General features: G+C 37.0%; 2 protein-coding genes across 2 annotated transcripts in view; one reads left to right on the plus strand and one right to left on the minus strand.

The window, feature by feature from the left end:
- Nucleotides 1-23,118, plus strand: part of SLC25A12 (solute carrier family 25 member 12) — a 198,042-nt gene that overhangs the window by 43,377 nt on the left and 131,547 nt on the right. The window lies entirely within an intron of this gene.
- HAT1 (histone acetyltransferase 1) overlaps nt 1-23,118 on the minus strand; it is a 62,921-nt gene that overhangs the window by 30,847 nt on the left and 8,956 nt on the right. Inside the window, exons 3-4 of the mRNA XM_032408179.1 lie at nt 11,121-11,196; nt 6,860-6,980 (exon numbers count right to left, since the gene is read on the minus strand). Coding sequence (XP_032264070.1) covers nt 6,860-6,980; nt 11,121-11,196 — 197 coding nt within the window. The remainder of the gene's footprint in view (nt 1-6,859; nt 6,981-11,120; nt 11,197-23,118) is intronic.

Below are 23,118 nucleotides of genomic sequence, written 5' to 3' on the forward strand. Positions count from 1 at the left end.
AAACTGGACAGCCACATGCAAAACAATGAAACTGGACCACTCTTGTACATCATATACAAAAATAAATTCAAAATGGTTTAAAGACTTGAAACCATAAAACTCGTAGAAGAAAACATAGGCAATAAGCTCTTTAACATTGGTCTTAGCAATATTTTTTCAGACTAGTCTCCTCAGGCAAGGGCAACAAAAGCTAAAATAAACAAATGGGATCACGTTATACTAAAAAGTGGAGATGGGGCGCCTGGGTGGCTCAGTCGGTTAAGCGTCTGCCTTCTGCTCAGGTCATGATCCCAGGGTCCTGGGGTGGAGCCCGGCATCGGGCTCCCTGCTCGGCAGGGAGCCTACTTCTCCCTCTCCTCCCCACACCTGCTCTCTCTCACTATCTCTCTCAAATAAATAAATCTTTTTTTTTTTTTAATTTTTTTATTGTTATGTTAATCCCCATACATTACATCATTAGTTTTAGATATAGTGTTCCATGATTCATTGTTTGTGCATAACACCCAGTGCTCCATGCAGAGCGTGCCCTCCTCAATACCCATCACCAGGCTAACCCATCCTCCCACCCCCCTCCCCTCTAGAACCCTCAGTTTGTTTTTCAGAGTCCATTGTCTCTCATGGTTCTTCTCAAATAAATAAATCTTAAAAAAAAAAAAAAAAAGCGGAGAAAAGTGGTGAACCCTCATACACTGTTGTTGGGAATGTAATTGGTGCAGCCACTATGAAAAACAGTATGAAGGTTCTTCAAAAAATTAAAGACAGAACTACTACACAATCCAGCAATTCCACTTCTGGATATTCATTGGAAGAAAATGAAAACACCAATTTGAAGAGCTACATGCACGCTTGTGTTCACTGCAGCATTATTTACAATAGGCAAGATTTGGAAGCAACCTGTGTCCATCATAGATGAATGGATAAAGATGAGATATACGTAAATACATATATACACATACACACACACATACACAAATACATGCATACAACGGAGTATTACTCAGTCATAAAGAAAATGAAATCTTGCCATTTGCAACAACACAGATGGACCTACAGGGTATTATGCTACGTGAAATCTAAAAACAAAACTAATGAACAAGACGAAACAGAAACAGATTCATAGATATAGGTAACAAACTGTTGGTTACTGGACGTGGGGGTGGGAGTTGAGGGGGTTGGGCAAAATAGATGAAAGGGATTAAGAAGTACAAAATTCCAGTTATAAAATAGTCATGGGGATGTCACATATAGCACAGGGAATGTAGGCAATAATATTGTAATAACTTTGTATGGTGACAGATGATAACTGGACTTGCCATGGGGATCATTTCATAATGTATAAAGATATTAGAAAAAAACAACAAAAAAGGAATCACTATAATGTATACCTAAAACTAACAGGATACTGTATGTCAATTATACTTCAATTAAAAAGAGAGAGAGAGAGAGAGAGAGAGGGAGGACCATAGGGGAAGGGAGGCAAAAATGAAACAAGACGAAACCAGAGAGGGAGACAAACCATAAGAGACTTTTTTTTTTAAGATTTTATTTATTTGAGAGAGAGAGAATGAGAGAGAAAGAGAGCATGTGAGAGGGGGGAGGGTCAGAGGGAGAAGCACAGTCCCCGCTGAGTAGGGAGCCTGATGCGGGACTTGATCCTGGGACTCCAGGATCATGACCTGAGCCGAAGGCAGTTGCCCAACCAACTGAGCCACCCAGGCGCCCCAAGAAACTCTTAATCTCAGGAAACAAACTGAGGGTTGCTGGAGTGGTGCGGGGTGGGAGAGATGGGGTAGCTGGGTGATGGACATTGGGGAGGGTATGTGCTATGGTGAGTGCTGTGAATTGTGTAAGACTGTTGAATCACAGACCTGTACCCCTGAAACAAATAATACATTATATGTTAATAAAAAAAAAAGAGAGAAAGAGATCAGGAGGTATTGATAAAAGCAAAGGTCAGAGACAACCATAAGAGGAACAAACCAACAGTGTTCTAAATAATCAAGCTTATTGTAGTAAAATTCAGAAAAATTATGTTGCCTTTGAAGACGATGGCTAGTGGGGCTCCTGGGTGGCTCAGACGGTTAAGTGTCTGCCTTCGGCTCAGGTCATGATCCCAGGGTCCTGGGATCGAGCCCCACATTGAGTCTGCTTCTCCCTCTGCCTCTGCCTGCCGCTCCCCCTGCTTGTACTCTCTCTGTCAAATTAAATAAACACACACACACACACACACACACACGGGCTAGTGGAGGGGCGGCCTGGGTGGCTCAGTCGTTAAGTGTCTGCCTTCGGCTCAGGTCATGTTCCCAGGGTCCTGGGATCCGCATCAGGCTCCCTGCTCAGCAGGCAGCCTGCTTCTCCCTCTCCCACTCCCCCTGCTTGTGTTCCCTCTCTAGCTGTCTCGCTGTCAAATAAATAAATAAAATCTTAAAAAAAAAAAAAAAGAAAGATGATGGCTAGTGGAGATATTTTACAAGCATCTTAATTGTGACTAAAAATTTTTACATGCAACTGGAGAACTCAGCTTGGAAAAGAAAAATGGATGATGAAAGATTAATGTAATGGCAAATTCTAATAAGCAAATTAACTTCTAAGCTGATGTGCTGTGGTTTCCGACCACCTCACCCAAAAGAATGTATTTTTCATACACAAAAATAATACTACATATTATAGTCTGTGAAAACTCAAATATGACATATAATAGTCTCAAACATAACACATCTAAAACAAAAATCTTGATTTTTTTTTTCCTATTTAGACCTACTTCTCCGATCTTCCCTATCTCAGTTTATAGTACTACTATTAAGATTAAGCAATAGGGTACTCCTTGTTTCTCTTTTCTATCTCATTATATTTAATTCAAAAGTAAATCCTACCGGCTCTACCTTCAACATATATCCTCAGTCAGACAAATAATTACATTGGCTCCTCTTCATTCAGGAACCAGCAAAATGTTTCTTTGTAACACTACTTACTATTTGTTTATTGACTGTTCCTCCTAGCTAGAATATAAACTCCACGAGAGGAATGATTTTGTTTTCTTGCCACTCTCCCCGGCATCAAGAACACAGAGGCACTGTGGAATGAACATTCTCAATGCAAACTGAGATAGAAGAGGCAAGCCCATCTCCCCCACATCCACTACCCATTCTTTTTTTAATAAGGGGAAAAAAAGTCTTTGAACATGTAATTTAAATAAATGATCTTCAACCATGAAGCAAATAATCCTACAAGAAGACATCATAAAAGATTGATTCCTTACTCCTAACACAGTACTTCTAAATGGAAAAACCTGGTTTTCAAGAAGGAAGCAATTAGAAGTCAATGCAAATACATAGCTATTTTCATGGCAAATAGTATTTGAAAGATTTACCAATAACTAAGTCAATAGTTCCTTTGGAAGAAATCAATTCAGCACTATCAGCTGGAACTTAAAAAAAAAAAAAAGACACCAAAACCTTCAAACAACAGTGAATTTTGTACAACACAAGGAAAACTACTACCTGTATTTTTAATAAGAGTATCTAGCTGGGCTTGAGAATTTAACAATCTAATAAGAAGTGTATGATTAGGAAAAAAAACTCCACTTTAATAAGCCTATATTATATGCTAATTTATCTAGCATTGTGTGAATTTGGGCAAGTCCTTTACAATGAAACAAAATTTTAAAAAATTAACAACAACAAAAAAACCAAATCAACCAGTCCCAAGTCATGAGAAGTTTTAGTCAAAAAAAGATGGGGCATGAGGTTGGCAAAAGATTTAAGTCAGAAGTTTAAAGTCAGTTTAAAAACTTGAAAAAGTTGGTTTAATTGTTAATGCATTAGGAATTGCTACTTGTACAGGAGGAAGTTATGATATCCAGTATGCAGTAATACATAGTATCTTTGCCAAGTTATGTGAAGCACAGTATTCTCAATATGACAGATCTGATCTGATAAAACTTCCTGGATTTTCAAATTCAAATGACAAGAGATTTTACTCTAAGAATGCAATTTCCAGGGGTGCCTGGGTGGCTCAGTCGTTGGGCATCTGCCTTTGGCTCGGGTCGTGATCCCGGGGTCCTGGGATCGAGCTCCGCATGGGGCTCCCTGCTCGGTGGGAAGCCTGCTTCTCCCTCTCCCACTCACCATGCTTGTGTTCCCTTTCTCTCTGTGTCTCTCTCTGTCAAATAAATAGGCGAAATCTTTAAAAAAAAAAAAGAATGCAATTTCCAATTTTATAAATGTGATTCAGTGACAAAAATCGCATTTCATTAAAAAAAAAATCAACTCTGGGGGCGCCTGGGTGGCTCAGTCCCAGTTAAGCATCTGCCTTCAGCTCAGGTCATGATCTCGATCCTGGGATCGAGCCCCACATCAGGCTCTCTGCTCAGCGGGGAGTCTGCTTCTCCCTCTGCCCTTCCTTGTGCTCTCTGTCTCAAATAAATAAATAAAATCTTAAAAAAAAAATTAATTCTGAAGTAATTCTTGATGAAGAGTTTCAATGCTTTGAAGGGAGGTAGGTGGGGGGATGGGTTAAATAGGTGATGGGGTAAGGAGTAGTACACTTGCTGTGATGAACACTTGGTAATGTATGGCATTACTAAATCACTGTATTATACACTGGAAACTAATATTGCACTGTATGTTAACTAACTGGAATTTAAATAAAACCTTAAAAAAAAGTTTCAATACCTTTAAACAGGAATGTCCAGAAACAGAACAACTCTAAAACATATAATTTTCTTCAGGTCCCTCAGAGATTCATGTCCATCCCAGACACGCAAAATACATTCACCCCATCCCAACATCCCCAAAAGTTTCAACCACTCCATCAACAACTCAAGTCCAAAATGTCATTATCTAAAAGTTATTCAAGCAGACTCTGGGTATGATAAATCATGGAGCAAAATTCCTTTCCACCTGTATAACTAGAAAACAACTTACCACTTCTAAAATACAGTGGTGGGACAGGCACCAGATAAGTTATGATGGAGTTTCCCATTCCAAAGGGGAGAAAATGGTAGAAAGAAAGGAGTCACTGCTACCAAGCAATTTCAAAATCCAGAAGGTCAAATTCCATTAGTTTTCAAGACCTGGGAATACTGTGGCCTGTGGCTCTACCTTCTGGGCCATTATTCCTTTTTCTTGAAGGGAAGCACATGTTTGCAGCTGAGCAGTGCTATCAGCCTGTTTCCTACCTATAGAATTTTGGAAGTTCATTAGCCTTTCCTCAACCTATCAGTCCAAACTGGCAGTGTTTCTGCTGATATAACATTCTCAAAACCGTTCTAGGTCACCTGTGTCTGCCATGAGGGTTCACACCATTAGATAAGATGGTCCTACAAAGGACTTGATCTCTATTCAATCTCCATTCCTGGTTTTTGCTGAGATTACTGAGGAGATCCATGAGTCATGTGTGCAATCTCTTCAGAAAGAGCAAAAGGTTATCTAGCCATGCTCTTGGCTTTCTCTCCAAACCACTTTCCTGACAATGAATCTCCTAACTTCAGTATCTTCTGCAACCTGGATAGACTGAGAATCTCCCAAATCATCAAGTCCTGGATCTTTTTTGCTTTACAGTTCTTCCCACAATCTCACCCATTCCTCTCACATTTACTATGAGCCACAAGAAACCAGGCCACAACTTCAATACTTCAGAAATCTCCTCAGCTAAATATCCAACTTCACTGCTTACATGTTCTCTTTTCTATATAAATGTAGGACACAATTCAGCTAGGCTTTCTGGCACTATATAACAAATATCTCCTTTCCTTCATTTTCTAATAATATGTTCATTTCCCTCTGACTCCTTCAACATTCCTATTTCTACCAACATACTGTTTATGATGGTACATTATTCTCTAAGATGATACAGTTTTCTCTCCCATGCTCCTAACTTTATTCTGAGCCCTCACCAGCAGTGCCTTTAAAGTCCGTATTTCTACCAACCATCTACTCAAGGTAGTCTATGCTCTTTCTATCATGTGCCTCAAAATTCTTCTAGTTTCTACCCATTACCCATTTCCAAAGACATTTCTACAGTTTTAGTTATTTGTTACAGTAGCACCCCACTTCCTGATATGAAAATCCATATTAGTTTCTATGGCTGCTATAACAAACTACCACAAACTTGGAGGCTTGAAACAATGGAGACTTATTCTATCACAGCCTAGAGACAAAGTCTAAAATCACTATCACTGAGCTAAAATCAAAGTGTCAACAGGGCCACATTCCCTCCAGAGACTCCAGTGGAGTCTGTTCCTTGCTTCTTCTAATTCTGGTGGCTATCAGCATTCCTTGGCTTGTGGTCACATCACTCTGCCTCTGCTTCTTGAGGGGCCATAATTCAGCCTGCCCCAGATGCATACTCTTTAATGCCTCTCTTTGCCTTCACCATCTTTTGGTTTATTTGTTTCAAAGAGTTTTATGTCATCAGCTTAATTGTCCACGTTCTTAAGGAAATATATTAGCAAAATCTGTGGGATCAGAAATGCAGCAAGAGAAATTTAAATAGGCAAATTCTATGTGAAGAAAAAGTAGAAAATTTAGCTATTGCCCTCCATCTTATTTAACTTCTGGGAAATGAAGTAATTTTCATGTCCATAATAAAAAAAAGAAGTTGGTAAACAAAATACAACTCTGATCATAACAGTAAAGTTTTTAGGAAAGGTCCACTCAGGAAATAGATCAGACCAAGGATCATGATCAAAGGTTACCTGTAGTGACAGGCAGGCAATCACCTCCATAACTAAAGACAATACATGGTTTTAAAGCTACTATATAACAGTTTCTCTCCTCCCTCAAGCCTTTAAATTTTAAAACCTGTTTTATACTCAAATGGAAAGCAGAGTTAAAGATAAATTTATTATTGTTCTTACCTCTACACAGTCAAAATTTTCATCAACTTTAGATGCATATTCAACACGGAACATTGTTGACAAGCTACCAGCAATATAGTATAACAGGATCTTCAAACCCTTGTAACCAAAAGCAGTTTCACTGAAAAGGAAAAAATATCAGTAATCTGAGACCCCAGAAAGATTCTTTGCAAAGTCATTACAAAGTATTAGCCCTACATATAAACAAGTTTAACTTTATGGGTAGTTTCAAGATTTTAAACCATACCTATTTTAAAAAGAAACAAATACTTGTAACGAAACTGTGCCTCAGCTTTCCTCATTTATAAAATAAGAGAGGCGCGCCTGGCTGGCTCAGCTGGTAGAGCATGTGACTCTTGATCTCAGGGTTGTGAGTTCGAGCCCCACCTTGAGTGGAGAGATTACATAAAAATAAAATCTTTAAAAAATAAAAAATAAAGTAAGAATAATAGCACCTACCTCAGGGATGTTGTTTGGGTTACATGAGCAAGTTAATACCTATAAACTGCTTATAATGTTGACCAGCACATTATATAAGTATGTAATAAATGTAATATATCATTGCGGCTGCTTCTACTACTAGTACCACAGAAGGCATTTCAAATCAGACACAAGTGGTATTTAAACTGGTACCTCGCTAGGCAAGCAGCTAAGATGTAGCTTTGGCCCAGTCTTTCCTCCAGTTCACCACCTGCTTCCATCATCAACATCCAGAGCTGCTGAAAGTGGTGAAAGCATCTAATTACATCACCCTATGAACTCAGAAAGCAGATCTGGAGCTGCTGTTATTTTTCCAGCCCTGTTTCCTGCAATCTACCTACACCCTGATATTCTCTTCTCTGGCTTAAAAAGAGTCTTCCAAAATGTGAATCTAAAATATCCAGAATAGGTAAAACTACAGAGACAGAAGGTAGTTTAGTGATTGCTAGGGCTGGGGAGATTAAGGGAGGAAAAAGAGAATGACTGCTAACTGGTTATGGGAATTTTGGTGGGAATGACAAAATGTTCTGAAATTGACTGTAATGACTGCACAACACAATATACTAAAAATCATTGAACTGTATACTTTAAATAGATGAATTATATGGCAAATTACATCTCACATCTCAATAAAGCTTTTTTTTTTTTTTTTTTAAGTGAATTCTGAAGAAGAGTGCCTGAAAGGAGCAGTGTCATTTCCAGATTTCTGTCTAGGCATAAAATAAAACATAAGCAGTGTCCATTCCAGGACTCTGAAAGTTATGTGCATAAAAAGGAGTCCCAATGATAAGTAGGATTAAGACCAATGTCATACTTGAGTCATAAGATACAGGGTCATGATTATGTGACTGTCATCTGTCTACCTTAGGAGTATGCAAGCATTTTTAATGACATGCAAAACAGAATGTACAAAATACCACTGAGAAGCATTACCTGTAAGACTAGATTCTATGCACCTAAAGAAGAGATTTTAAATAGCAAGAAGAGGAAAGGAATAAAATAAAGAGCTCCTTAATGATAGAAATCCCAAAAGAAAATGTTCTTATCTTTATAATAAAAGCTATTTAAAATACAAAAGGTTCAAATTTGGCATGAATCATTATGTAATAAAATTATTAATATTTAAAAGCACATAAAATGCCCGATCTGATACATTAATAATGAAAAATTCTGAGGAAATTTGTCCCATGGAGAGACATTTGTCAACTTCAAAACACATTAAATAAATATGTGAACAATGCTGAAATAACACGTAGGTAAAATCGCCACGAAGGGCAATATTTTAAATGTCAACTATGTCAAAACTCCCTTTCCTACTACAACAAAGCAGCGTTCCTTGGGAAAATGGCTAACTCCAGAACTAGTAGAAAAAGTGTAAGATGAATGAACACCTTATTGTATTCAAAAGTAAAGTGTCCCCCAAATAATGATGATATATCAAAAGGATTCAAAAACTGGTTTGTAATGGGATAATTTGAGCATCATAATTAATAACAGTAGTGCATTATGACCCCTTGGATTAAAAAAGATTCTTTGAATCTATTCTGATATAAACAAAGAAATACATAAGGGGAAAAAGAGACGCTCTTCCTTATAGAATGCCAACTAATAAATGTAGAAGGTATGACAGAGTTAGAAAAATCACCATTTTACAATCACAGTAAAAGATTCAAGCAAGAATCATCAGTGGATTTAAAACTACTAGATGAAAGTCTGATGGGAAACAGGATCTTTTCAGTCTCAAGAGTATCTCCCAACAGATTACATAATAAAGGAAAAAACCTTATAGTGGAGAAAGCTGACAGACACCTCTAAACTAAGTGACCCAAGTTAACAAACAATGCAACAAACTGACGTTATGGACTTTCTGATTGTGACAGACTGAGACGGACACACACAACCTCTGCGGTACTATAAAAATGTATATTATCGGGGTGCCTGGGTGGCTGAGTCGTTAAGTGTCTGCTTTCAGCTCAGCTCATGATCCAGGGTCCTGGGATCAAGCCCCACATCGGGCTCCCTGCTCAGCGGGAAGCCTGCTTCTCCCTCTCCCACTCCCCATGCTTGTGTTCCCCCTCTCACAGTCTCTGTCAAATAAATAAATAAAAATCTTAAAAAAAAAAAAAAAGTACATTATCTGAATTTAATCATGAAGAAACAAACTAATGCAAAATGAAGGTTTATAAAACTAACCTATACCCTACAAAAATGTCCATGTCACAAAAAACAAAGAAAGGCTGAGGAACTGTTTCAGATTAAAGGAGACCAAAGAGATATGACAACTAAATGCAATATGTGGGGCGCCTGGGTGGCTCAGTCAGTAAAGCATCTGCCTTGGACTCAGGTCATGATCTCAGGGTCCTGGGATGGAGCCCCATATCGGGCTCTCTGCTCAGCAGGGAGACTGCTGCTCCCTCTCCCTGCTGCTCCCACTGCTTATACTCTCTCTCTGTGTCAAATAAATAAATAAAATCTTAAAAAAAAATAAAAATTAAATAAATGCAATATATGTCTCTAGACTGGACTCAGAATGAGGAAAATTGTTATGAAAGAATTACTGGAAACAAAGTGGCAAAATTTGAAATGTGGACTGTATCTTAGAAAACAGTACTACAGCAGTGTTAAATTTCCTCAATTTTGGTAATTATATGGTTATTGTCCTTGTTTTTAGGAAATACATACTAAAGAATTTAGAGGTAAGGGATCAAGATATATCTGCAAACAACTCTCAAATGGTTCAACAACTTTCCAATATATCTATCTATATAGGAGAGAATGATTAAGGCAAATAGAACTAAATGTTAACAAGTGGTGAATCTAAATAAAGGATATACAGAGTACTATTCTTTTTTTCCTTTGAATCAATTAACATATAGTGTACTATTAGTTTCAGAGGTAGAGTTTTAGTGATGCATCAGCTGCATATACACCCAGTGCTTACATCAAGTGCCCATCATACTATTCTTATAACTTTCTGCAAATAAGTTTTTTTCACAATCAAAAGTTTAAAAAAATGGTAAATGACTATTCTAATAATGTAATGAAGCTACAGGAAATTAAGCGATTGTGCTGAATATCCCAGGACATATCTATAATGTTGCTTTTAAAAATGAATTTCTTGGGGCGCCTGGGTGGCTCAGTCAGTTCAGTGTCTGCCTTAGGCTCAGGTCATGATCCCACGGTCCTGGGATCGAGCCCTGCATCAGGCTCCCTGCGCTGCAGGGGGCCTGCTTCTCTCTCTGCCTCTGCCTGCAGCTCCCCCCGCTTGTGTTTTCTCTCTCTGTCAAATAAATAAAGTTTTTAAAAATAAAAAATAAAAATAAATAAATTTCTCTTAACTGCCTATTTACTTGTCACAGAAGAACAACTTGAGCTTTCTAGCTTCAGGAGAGTCTATTCTGTACTAAGAGCAGTACAGCAAAGGAGCAGGAAGAAAAAGTAGTAATTATGAAGATGGGCTTCATAGACAGATTGCCCGAATCTGAACTTTGGTCATTCCCATGTCCTTAAGCAGCTATTCAATTCCACCAATGTACAATGTAATGAATGATAATACCATCGCTAAGGCGGTTGTGAGAATTAAGTGAGATAATGTATCCAAAGCACTAAATGATAGGTATGATACAGTAAACTGGTGTTTCAATGTCAAAAATGCATTCTAATGTATATTTTAAAATAAATTACATAAAAAACAGCAAAGAAAATAAAGCCTGTTTTCTAGATCTTAAAAAAAAAAAAGAAATTTTTTTTTTGGCCACACTAATTTGGCAAAGTTACTTACTCATCCCCAAAGAGTTGATGGGTATATTCAGGAAAGAAAGTTCTAATGTCATTCTCAAGATCTTCAGGAAAACGAACTGTTTAAAAGAATAAAAAATATAGAGATATTAAAGATACTAAATTAAAGATATTAAAGGTGACAGGTATTTCCATTTCAAGAATTTCACTATAACTAGGATACAGCCAACATCTTTCTTACTTAAAATGTCACTTTTCCATTATATGATTTACACTGGATTCTCATGAGACAAATGAACAATGAAAATTAGAATATCACTTTGAGTGCTTCAGTGTCAAAACCCTACTGATTCTAAGAATTAGAAAACTAGGTATGCCAAAGGCATCTGATTTAGTTTTTATTTTTCTTTATGTTTATATACAATGCAAAGAGTAAAAGAAAACAAAACCAAAAAAGACACTCTGAGATAAGAAAAGCTACAGCATCAAAAAAACTAAAGAAGAGTGCTATAGGAAACATTGTGAGAATAAGAGTAATCTGAGTTTTGAGGAGGCCTTTACCATTACATCATTCTCTATCAGTGCAAGATGATATTCATGTTATTCCTAGGTTTGGGTTTTTGTTTTTGTTTTGCTATTAAAAATAACCCTGCAATGACATCCTTATATATGCTTTGCTGTACTTTTACATACAGTATACACAGGATAAATTCCTGGCAGTAGAAATGCTGAGTAAAAGTACTGAATTATTTTTATAAATACTGCTTAAGTGCCCTCTAAAAATATTTTAACAGTTTATATACCCACTAGCAGCTCCTTAAACTCCTTTGCTTCCCAGATTCTTGAGAATATTCTGTACCCTCAACTTTAATTTTTACCAATTTAAGATGGAAATGGGTACCCTGTTATTTTATTTGCATTTTTTGAGTTCTGATACTATTGGACATTTCCCCAATATAATTTATCTTACATAGAAAAAAACCTTACTCTCCCCCCACCAAACTCTTTAAACTGAAGAATGAAAAGATAAGTTGTAGATGAAAAATTTCCAACACTGTCCTCCTAGAACAGGTTATTCACAGGGTGCCAAAGTATCATCCAGCAGATTAATGATTTACAGAAGAAAAGATATCTTTTCACTGTAGAGATCCAGCAGTTACCACCTTTCCAAGTAATCTAACTTAGAATCACTCATTATAGGATAGACCAACATTGTATGTCTCCTGATTCAATGCAATATAACATACACAGCCATCATTTATGAAACATTTTCTTAACAAAAATCTTTATCCTAGCTCTAATCCAGCTTTAAATCTTCCAATTTACAAGAAATATAGAGGACAGGGTAACAAGTTAACTACTACCAAAAGAAAACAGACAAATCCAGAATGTAGATTTGTTTATTAATTCTACTCAATAACTTTACTCTTCCAAATAAATCAATGGTATGGAGGAAAAATTTCCATGTTGCGGGGAAGGACTGTTTTTTTTTTTTAATTCTTTATTTTTTTTCTTTTTAATTTTATTTTATTATGTTAGTCACCATACATTACATCATTAGTTTCTGATGCAGTGTTCCATGATTCATTGTTTGTGTATAACACCCAGTGCTCCATGCAGTACATGCCCTCCTTAATACCCATCAGCGGGCTAACCCATCCTCCTACCCCCCCCTTCTAAAACCCTCACTTTGTTTCTCAGAGTCCATAGTCTCTCATGGTTCGTCTTCCCCTCCGATTCCCCTCCCTTCATTTTTCCCTTCCTACTATCTTTTTTTTTTTAACATATAATGTATTATTTGTTTCAGAGGTACAGGTCTGTGATTCAACAGTCTTACACAATTCACAGCGCTCACCATAGCACATACCCTCCCCAATGTCCATCACCCAGCCACCCCATCCCTCCCAACCCCCACCACTCCAGCAACCCTCAGTTTCCTGAAATTAAGAATGGAAGGACTGTTCTGAATTAAAAGAGATTAAAGAAACATTACAGCCAAACATGATGCATGATCCTTGACTGAATTCTGGGTTAAATAATTTTTATTAAAAAGCTACCGAATTCTTTCAAGGACAACCAGGGAAAGCAGAAAATTATACGATATTAAAGAATTACCATTAATTTTCATAGGTATGATAATGGAATTATGGTTATACATATGAATATTAATATATTAGGACTGTCATGATGTTCAGAAATCTACTTTTGGGGTGCCTGCGTGGCGCCATCAATTAAACATCCAACTCTTGGTTTCAGTTTGGGTTGTGATCTCGGGGTCATGAGATCGAGCCCTGACTTGGGCTCCGACTCTGGTGCAGAGTCTGCTTGGGACTTCCTCTCCCTCTCTCCCTCCTCCCCGTTTGAGCATGCACACGCGTTCTCTCGCTCTCTAATAAATAAATCTTTTTTAAAAATCTACTTTCAAATAATTTAGCAAAAGTACATATTAAAGCAAATATGACAAAACATTAATTGTTGAATTCAGGTATTGGATATATAGGTTAAGTATTGTTCTATTCTCTCAACTCTTCTCTGTGTTAACAAATTTTCGTAATGAAAACTGAAATTGAAAAAAGCCCTGGGCGAGTACAGCAAAATGTTAAGACATGAAAAAGCTAAGTGATGAGATCATGATATTCATTAGCTTGCTCTATGTTTTTTGTATGTCTGTAATATTACACAATAAAAAAATAAAATAATCCAATATGTCTAGACTCATTAACCTCCAAAATTTCCCACTACTGCATCTCTAATATTTAAAAATATTTGGAAGTCTCTAGAAATTATTAAAAATAAATTTCAGGGGCACCTGGCTCAGTTGTTAAGCGTCTGCCTTCGGCTCAGGTCATGATCCCAGGGTCCTGGGATCGAGCCCCACATCGGGCTCCCTGTTCAGAGGGAAGCCTGCTTCTCTCTCTCCCACTCCCCCTGCTTGTGTTCTCCCTCTCGCTGTGTCTCTGTCAAATTAATAAAATCTTTAAAAAAAAATTAATTTCAAACTACTGCTTCTAATATAATATATAGCACTTTGGTAGTGATGAGAGACACAAGAGAAAAATGTAACAAGTGTCAAAAATGTAGTTATGATAACTATTTCTATAATTTGGATTGGCCTTCTTCCAATATATCTGTCATCTAAACTATTAAGGTTTTACTATTCCAGCATGAAATTTAGTCCACAGGTAATAGGAATTAAAGAAAGAGAAAGCAAAGTGATGAGTCTTTTAGTTGAAGTAAGAATCAAATAGCTTAAGGCAAATATATAGTTAAATATTTATTGCTTGGATGTGATTAGATTTGGGTGAAACAATCTAAGAGAAATTCTTAAAAACCAATGCTATGTACTTTACAAAGGATTCTTTTAGTATCGAATAAATGAAGTTTTTATATTAGTCATTGTATTACATGAAAACTGTTCGCTGTACTACGTTTAGCCACACTGAGCAGATCCCTAAAAAGCTCCCCCCAAATTCCTGGGATTACACACTGAGTAGACATCCGGGGTTATACTTTATAGAGATCAGCCTAAAAGTTATCTCCTCAAAAAGGGTCTTTAAGATAAAAAGTCCTAGGCCTAGACAAAAGGAACCAACAATTAGTGCTAGGAAGTTAGTATTTGTAACAGATAAGAAATAAAGACGAATCTTCTACTCTTATGTAAAAAAACAAACAAAAAACCCTCGGGGGCGCCTGGCTGGCTCAGTGGGGAGAACATATGACTCCTAATCTTGGGGTCATGAGTTCAAGCCCCACATCATTAGGTGTAGAGCTTACTTAAAAAAACAAAAACAAAAAACCTCAATACTTACATAAGTGTAGTAATTACCGTAAAAGAAATGAAACCACATCTCTGTATTTGTCTGTTCTGGACATTTCACATAAATGGAATCATACAATATATGCCTTTTATGTCTGGCTTCGTTCTTTTTTTTCTTTTTTTTTTTTTAAGTAGGCTCCACACCCAGCATGAAGCCCAACACAGGGCTTGAACTCACGACCCTGAAATCAAGAGTCAGACACTTAACCAACTGAGTCACCCAGGTACCCCATGTCTGGCTTCTCTCACTTAATATGTTCTAGAGGTTCATCCGTGTGATAGCATGTACCATTAGTTCATTCCTTTTTGTGGTTGAATAATATTCTACTACATGGATATACCATAATTTGCTTATCCAGTCCTCGGTTAATGGACATTTAGGATGTTTCCATTTTGGGGTTATTATGAATAATGCTGCTATGAATGTTCCTGAACAAGTTTTTGTGTGAACAGTGTTGTATGCCAACACAGGACATATTCATAAGAAGCAGTCATACACAGTGTTATTAACCATATCATTAGTTGTCACCTGAACATTTACTGTGCACCAGGCAATTTGCTAAGGATTTTATAAACATTGTAGTTAATCCCAACAAGAACTATAGAAGGTAGGTATTATTACCTCCGTTTTCTAGATGAAAAATGCAAAAAAGACTAATTTGCTCAAGGCCACAAAATAAGTAGCGGACTTAAGGCTGAATCAGTCGGACATATATACATGTACATGAGAACATGTATAAAGTGTGAACTCCCCTGGATATCACAAACATTAAATATTTTTAAGTCTTTACAATGCAGTTATGTCAGTAAAGCAAGAGAGCAAGCAAGCAACCCCAAAAGGATTAAATAAATTACATAAATGAAAGAGTTTTAAAATAAATATTAAACATAATGCTATTGAGAAATATTTGGTGACAGAAAAATGTTTATGATGCATTTAGGTGAACAGAACATGACAATGTAACCTCAATTTTATAAAAGAGAAATAACATAAATGAATATATAGTTTAAAAAACTAGAAGGAATCATCCCAAATTATAATACAGAAATACTATAGTTATTCTGAGTGATAAAATTATGGATAATTTTTATTTCTTATATTCTTATACACTTCCCAAAATTTCTGCAAAATATGTATTATTCCAACAGAGAAATATACAATATAAAAAACTATAATAATTTAAAATAAGCACTAAAATTTTTCTTTTCAGGAAAAACTCTCACATTTTTGGAGAAAAATGGAAGATCAGGGCCCAGAATACTAAATGGCACCTTATCGCCAACACAGATCATTAAGACTTACAATGAATCTTCTATTTGAACATAAATCCTATTGTTTCCACTCCTATATATAGTTCCTATATTTCGTAGTTCTCAGGATCACTTCGGTAATTTCAGGAGGGACAAAATGTGTAAAAGAAGATGCATTCTACACTCTATGTTAACTAACTGGAATTTAAATAAAGACTTGAAAAAAAAAGATACATTCTACACGTCTTTTTTTTTTAAGATTTTATTTATTTATTTGACAGGAGAGACACAGCGAGAGAGGGAACACAAGCAGGGGGAGTGGGAGAGGGAGAAGCAGGCTTCCCGCGGAGCAGGGAGCCCAATGCGGGGTTTAATCCCAGGACCCTGGGATCATGACCTGAGCCGAAGGCAGACGCTTAACGACTGAGCCACCCAGGCGCCCCACATTCTACATGTCTTATTAACCCAAAACATAATTAAGAAATCACCAAGGCATGTTAATTTAATCCGTTTTGAAGTTTAATAATGCTTAAGCATTTAATATATGTACGATCCATTGACAGGCGCTCATAATGCAGATATAAATGGGTTCCAGTTCTCAAGCAGCTTCAGAGATGCTGCCACATATTCCCCATAATATCTAATTGTACTCTGGACTATATCTAAGTTTATTCATACTCCTGTGTCTTCTTTTTTCTTTTAAGGATTTATCTATTTGAGAGATAGAATGAGTGGGAGGGGCAGAGGGACAGGGAGAGAGAAGCTCAAGCTGACTCTGCTCTGAGCACAGAGCGGGGCTCAATCCCACAACCATGAGATCATGACCTGAGCCAAAACCAAGAGTCGGACGCTCAACCAACTGCGCCACCCAGGTGCCCCTTACTCCTGTGTCCTTTAAACAACTGAAATCTTAGTGTTTTGGCCAATACATACTTTCCTGACCATGTTAAAGTAAGTTTAAGGACATATTCATAAGAAGCAGTCAAAGTAAGTTTAGTTACATTATTTTAAAATGTGGGGGTGAAGGCAGGGCCCAGTAATGCTCCTGGGAACATTCCCATCAGCTCCACCAGCCTGCAACATTAGAGGTCTTAACGTTAATATACCTTAGAAACCATCATAATTAATCCCATCATAGTCTTTATTGCAGCAAACTTCAGTCAAGTTCCTAGGTTATCCCTTTTTACCTGGATTCTCATCCCCATACAGTAGCATAAAACTACTAATCTAATGCCAATTCCCACCCCACTCCAACTCCCTGTGACTACTATGAAACTCACAGGTCAATTATCACCAAAATTCTCCATATGCCCAACCTCTTCCTTGAATCTTCTTCCATACCTTTTCACCCTGACAGTCACGGACAAACCTGGCACTCCCCCAAGACACTGCTTCTCTTACAGCCCTCTCAAGCAGTGGCTGCTTTCTCCTTATACTGCTGGGACAAACTGTTCTTCTAATTCCTCACTGCTGGTTTTAGGCCAATGTCCTTCTCCTCACACCTTAAGAACAATCAGCTTTGATGCTAATGCCCAATCTTTCCCTCATTCTTTGAAGTATTTAGTTTCTGGCTTACTGTCACTCTTTCCAACATTATAACTGACTTAAATCTTGGTGACTTTAAAAACTCATGAAAATTAATCTCTGACCCAGCCGTTCAGTTTCTTGATTCCTTCTCCAAGAATCTTTTTACTGTAACATTCCCATGACATACCCTAGCTCTTATCATTATCAATAACTATACCCTTTTAATTTCCATGTCAAACATTGTACAATCTTACCATTACCTCTTCCTAGCTTCCTTCCTGTGATACCGTAATTCTAACAATTCTTCAACCCCCACCAGGACTTACAATGTATTGATTAGGACACAATTTTTGCTGTCCCTCACCGCCTCTGTATCCTTACTTTCCTCCCTCCCTTTCCAGTGTAGAATTCCATGGCCAATCAATATTATCACTCCTTCATAAACATCCTCAACTCCTCTGCTCCAATCTTTGTCATGCCAGCCTAAAAGTCGATTCTAGTTAAATCTGACTATATGCCCACTTTTTGCTATATCCTTGCATCTGCATGTGGCTGACCTCAATTTTACATTCATGAGTACTAAACTTGAAGTGGACCCTTAGTGCTACATGACAATCATACCATGGTTCTGAAGTCCACTCACTCCTCCTGCTTGACAAGATGACTATTTCCTCAAATCTCCAACATCTTCTAGAATCACATTCTCACCTGATAACCTTGCTTCTTGTTTCACTTAGGAAGCAAGCATTCATAAGAGAACCTGTACAGACCGCCACCTTTACAGCTTCACTCCCATAGATCTTCCCTTCATTAAACTGACAGAGAAATTCTCCATGCTCCCATCTAAGGCTAATCCCTCCACTGATACTCTCAAGAATATTTTCTCATATTTTCAAGGATATCACTCCACAAATATTCCCCATTCTTTTCCTGTATCATTTTTTCCTTCTCTGACAGATCATAGGCATCAGCATATAGACATGCTGTTATTTCTCCCATGCTTAAGTAACTCTTGTTGCAATATTCCTATCTGAAAAAGCAGTCTTCAATATAAGGAAAGATGAGTTAAAGTGGGGACAGAGATAAAAAGATCCTTTTATTACCAGAGATAAAGAAGGAACATTTTATAATGCTTAACAGGTCAATTCATTAAGAAGACTCAAGTCTACATCTGTATGCACCTAATACCAGACCTTCAAAATATATGAAGCATAACTATACCTCAATTTAAAAAAAAAGAAGAAAAAAATACATGAAGCAAAAGCTGACAACTGAAGAAACAGACACATCCACAATTATAGTTGGAGATTTCAACAGACCTCTCTCAACTTTCTGAAAGAATAAGTCAACAAAAATCAGCAAAAATATACAAGACTTGAATAACACTATTAAGCCAATTGACATTTATACAACCCTATACACAACTGCAGAATATAAGTTATTTTCCAGCATACCTGGGACATTCACCAAAATAGATATGTGCTAACCTATAAAACAAGTCTCAAATTTAAAAAGACTGAAATAATCTGACAGAATTAAAATAGAAATCAGTATAAGATAGCTAGAAAAGCCCCAAATTTTTGGAAATTAAGCAACACTTTTCTGTATAAGCCCACAGATCAAAGAAGAATAAGAATACTTTCAACTGAACAATAATAAAAACACAACATAACAGAATTGGTGGTATGCAATCAATTAGTATTCAGAGATAAATTTATAATTTTAATGCTAATATTATAAAAGGAAAGTTTAAAACCAATTATTTAAGCATTTACCTTAAGAAGGGAGATTTCTTAAGAGCAAATTAAAGTAAGAATAATAAAGAATAATAAAGGAAATTATAAAGATTAAGAGTAGGAAGTAAACAATAAGCAACAGAAAATAACAATTATTGAAAAGACCAACAAGATCGATAAACTGATAGGCAGACTCATCAAGAAAAAAGAGAGAAAATACACATTAACAGTATCCCGGAGAAAGGACTGGATATTCTACAGTCCTTGACAGGGTAATAGGGGAATATTATGAACCTCAGTCAGACAAGAAAGTTAGATAAAATTTCCTTAAAAGACAATTTCCTTAAAAGAAATTTCCTTAAAAGACAAAAATTACCAAAACTGACACAAGAAGAAACACCAAATCAGAATAGTACTAAATCTATTAATTAGATTTGTAGTTAAAAACTTTCTAACAAAGAAAACTCAAGGCACACAAAGCTTCACTGGTAAATTTTAACACACATTTAAAAAAAAATAATATCAATCTTATGCAAACTCTTTTTAGAAAATAGAGAACAGTTCCCAACTCATTTAATAAGGTCAGCAAAATCCAAGTAATAAGGCCAACTAATCAAACTAAGACATAGAAAAAAAGATTACATTAAATCTGTAAATGAATGTGGGGAAAACTGTTGTCTTAATAACACTGAGCCCTTCACTTTATGAATTTTTAAAACTGACAACACCAAACATTCATGAGGATGTGGAGCAACAAGAATTATAACACATTGTTGGTATGAATATAAATGTACTTGGGAAATCAGTCTGGCAAGTACCTCCTAAAGCTAAATGTAAAACTACCCTATGACATAGCAAATCCACTTCTAGGAATTTATCCAAAAAAAAATCATATGTCCACAAAAAGACTTGTACAGGAACATTCTTGGCAGAGTTATTTATAACAGCCAAAAACCAGAAAAACCAAAATGTCTATTAACTGATGAATAGCGATATATCCAACAATGGAACAGTATTCAGCAATAAATAGGAATGAACCCCTGATACAGGCAACGAAGGATGTACCTCAAAAACATGCTGACTGAACTAGGCCAGTCACAGAGTATACATTCATAACTACATTGAAATAAGGTTCTAAAACAGGTGAAAGTAATTTTGGTGAAAGAAATCAGAACAGTAACACCTTACAAGGGACCCGGGAATGAATGGGAAGGAGCAGGGGCGCCTGGGTGGCGCAGTCAGTTAAGAGTCCAACTCCTGGTTTCAGCTCAGATCATGATCTTGGGGTCCTGAGATCAAGCCGTGTGTCAGGCTCTGTGCTCAGCTCAGCTCAGAGTCTGCTTAAGATTCTCTCTTCCTCTTCCTCTGCCCCTCCCACTCGTGTGTGTGCATTCTCTCTCTCTCTCAAATAAATAAATAAATCTTCAGAGGGGGAAAAAAGGGAAGGCACAAAGTTCTGTCCACTGAGAAGGCCCACTCTCATTAATGTTAGAACACTAACGGCAACAAGCTCACCTGCTCACCCAGCACATCTTAGCTTCAAAATGATATTTTCCTCTTAAAACAAAAACAACCCAACAAGGCTCCTTGGAGAAATGGCTGATTCCAGAGCTGTGGCAGAGATAACAGATGAGCTTGGAATATTTTGCTCCAGAAAGTAATCAAAGAATGAAGTAATCAAATAAGGAGGAGGACATAAGGAAAGATGAGTTAAAGTGGGGGGAGCCAGCATGAACTGGGCTCCCACTGGCCAAATCAGGGACAATATAAGGACCAAAATAAATTATAGGAACAGATTATAATCCACTCAATAAAATGGGAACTAAATAAATGAAGGAATTGGAGGTTTAATGAAAAACTGACAGGTGCTGTAAGATCTGCACATCGCTTCTGTGATATCCCTACCAAAGATATAGAACCTGAAATAACCATGAGCAAACATCAGGTAAGCCCAAACTGAGGGACATTCTACAAAATAACTGGTCTGCCATCTTCAAAGGTGTCAAGGTCATGAAAGTCGAGAAAAGACTGACAACTGTTCCAGTCTGAAGGGGACAAAAGAAACAAGGCAACCAGATGTAAGCCCTGATCCTAATTAAACTGGATCCCTTTGCTATAAAGGGCATTTGGGGACAAGTGGGAAAACTTAAGAGTCTGAGAATTAAATGGTGATAATGTACTGATATTAATTTTCTAATTTTGATGATTATATTCTGGCCATGTATACTAATGTTCTTGTTCACAGTAAATATACATTAAAGAGTATGTGGTGATGGTTCAAGTCAGCAATTTATGCTCAAATAGTTCAGGGAAAAAAGGTCTTTGTATTTTTATATTTCCAACTTTTCTGTTAAGTTTGCAATTGTTTAATAAACAAAACAAAGAGGAATGCAGCCCACCAGATCTGTTGCATGTCTCAATCTCCCAAAAATTGGGTTTTAAATTCAACCCCCCCCAAGGCAGCTATTTGTGGGGAGGGGACCTCAAACCTCACTGAATCATGTGCTTAGTGTGCATTTCATTGTCTGTAAATTGTACATCACTTTTTAAAAAGCAAAAATAGAGGGGCGCCTGGGTGGCTCAGTTGGTTAAGCGACTGCCTTCGGCTCAGGTCATGATCCTGGAGTCCCAGGATCGAGTCCCGCATCAGGCTCCCTGCTCAGCAGGGAGTCTGCTTCTCCCTCTGACCCTCCCCCCTCTCATGCTCTCTATCTCATTCTCTCTCAAATAAATAAATAAAATCTTTAAATATATAAATAAATAAATAAAAAACAAAAATAAAGTCATCTAACTTTATCCTGTGTCTTCCTCTAGCTGCCCATTTCTCAACTCCACTTCTGAGCAAAACTTCAAAAACAGTCTATGCTCCATTTTTAATTCCTCTCCTCTTAATCTCTCTTAAATTACTTTTTAAAGTAGATCCTATGACTCCATCACTTTTCTCGTTAAAAAAACATCATCAAATCACTAAATCCCAAGAGCCCTTATGTTATGAGAACTACCAGCAACACCTGACATAGTTAACTACCTCCTCCTCCTTCAAACACTTTCATCATTTGGCTTCCAGACACGTCTCCTCCCAAGCTATCCTTCTCAGTCACACTGGCTTCCTTAATGTTCCCTGAACACATCCAGCACATTCTGCACTTGCCATTCTTCTGCGTGTGAACACTCTTCCTTGAGCTATCTACACTGCTCACAAATTCATCTTTTTATCTACGCAAATGTCACCTTAGCAGTAGGACCTAATCACCCTGTATTTTCTCCATAACACAAATCACTATCTTTCATGTATTTATGTCTGTTTCTCATAATCAGAATGTAAGCTCCATGAAGAACTGCTCTATTTGTATCCATATACTGCTCTATCTCCACTGCCCAGATAAACGCCTGCCACATGAGTATGGCTAAATAAGTATTTGGCAAATGGTGAATGAACTTAAAATATAAAGACTATCTCAGCAGAACTAATAATATACTTTAAGAACAGGTTAAATGGCTTTTTAGGAGAATTTAAAACAGAGTACGCTGGAGACTGAGAGGTCAGGGAAAATAAAACACACATTAGTTAGAGATAGGAATGAGAAAGTACAAGGAAACAACAGAAAAATGAGGTAACAAAAGCAACAAACAATAAATTTAAAGGAAACAAAATTGCTAGGTGAAAAAAAATTATACAATCAAATCCAAGTATGCACACTCCAAGAGAC

The sequence above is a fragment of the Phoca vitulina genome, unplaced genomic scaffold (assembly GCF_004348235.1).
Source record: "Phoca vitulina isolate PV1807 unplaced genomic scaffold, GSC_HSeal_1.0 scaffold1, whole genome shotgun sequence".
NCBI lineage: Eukaryota > Metazoa > Chordata > Mammalia > Carnivora > Phocidae > Phoca > Phoca vitulina.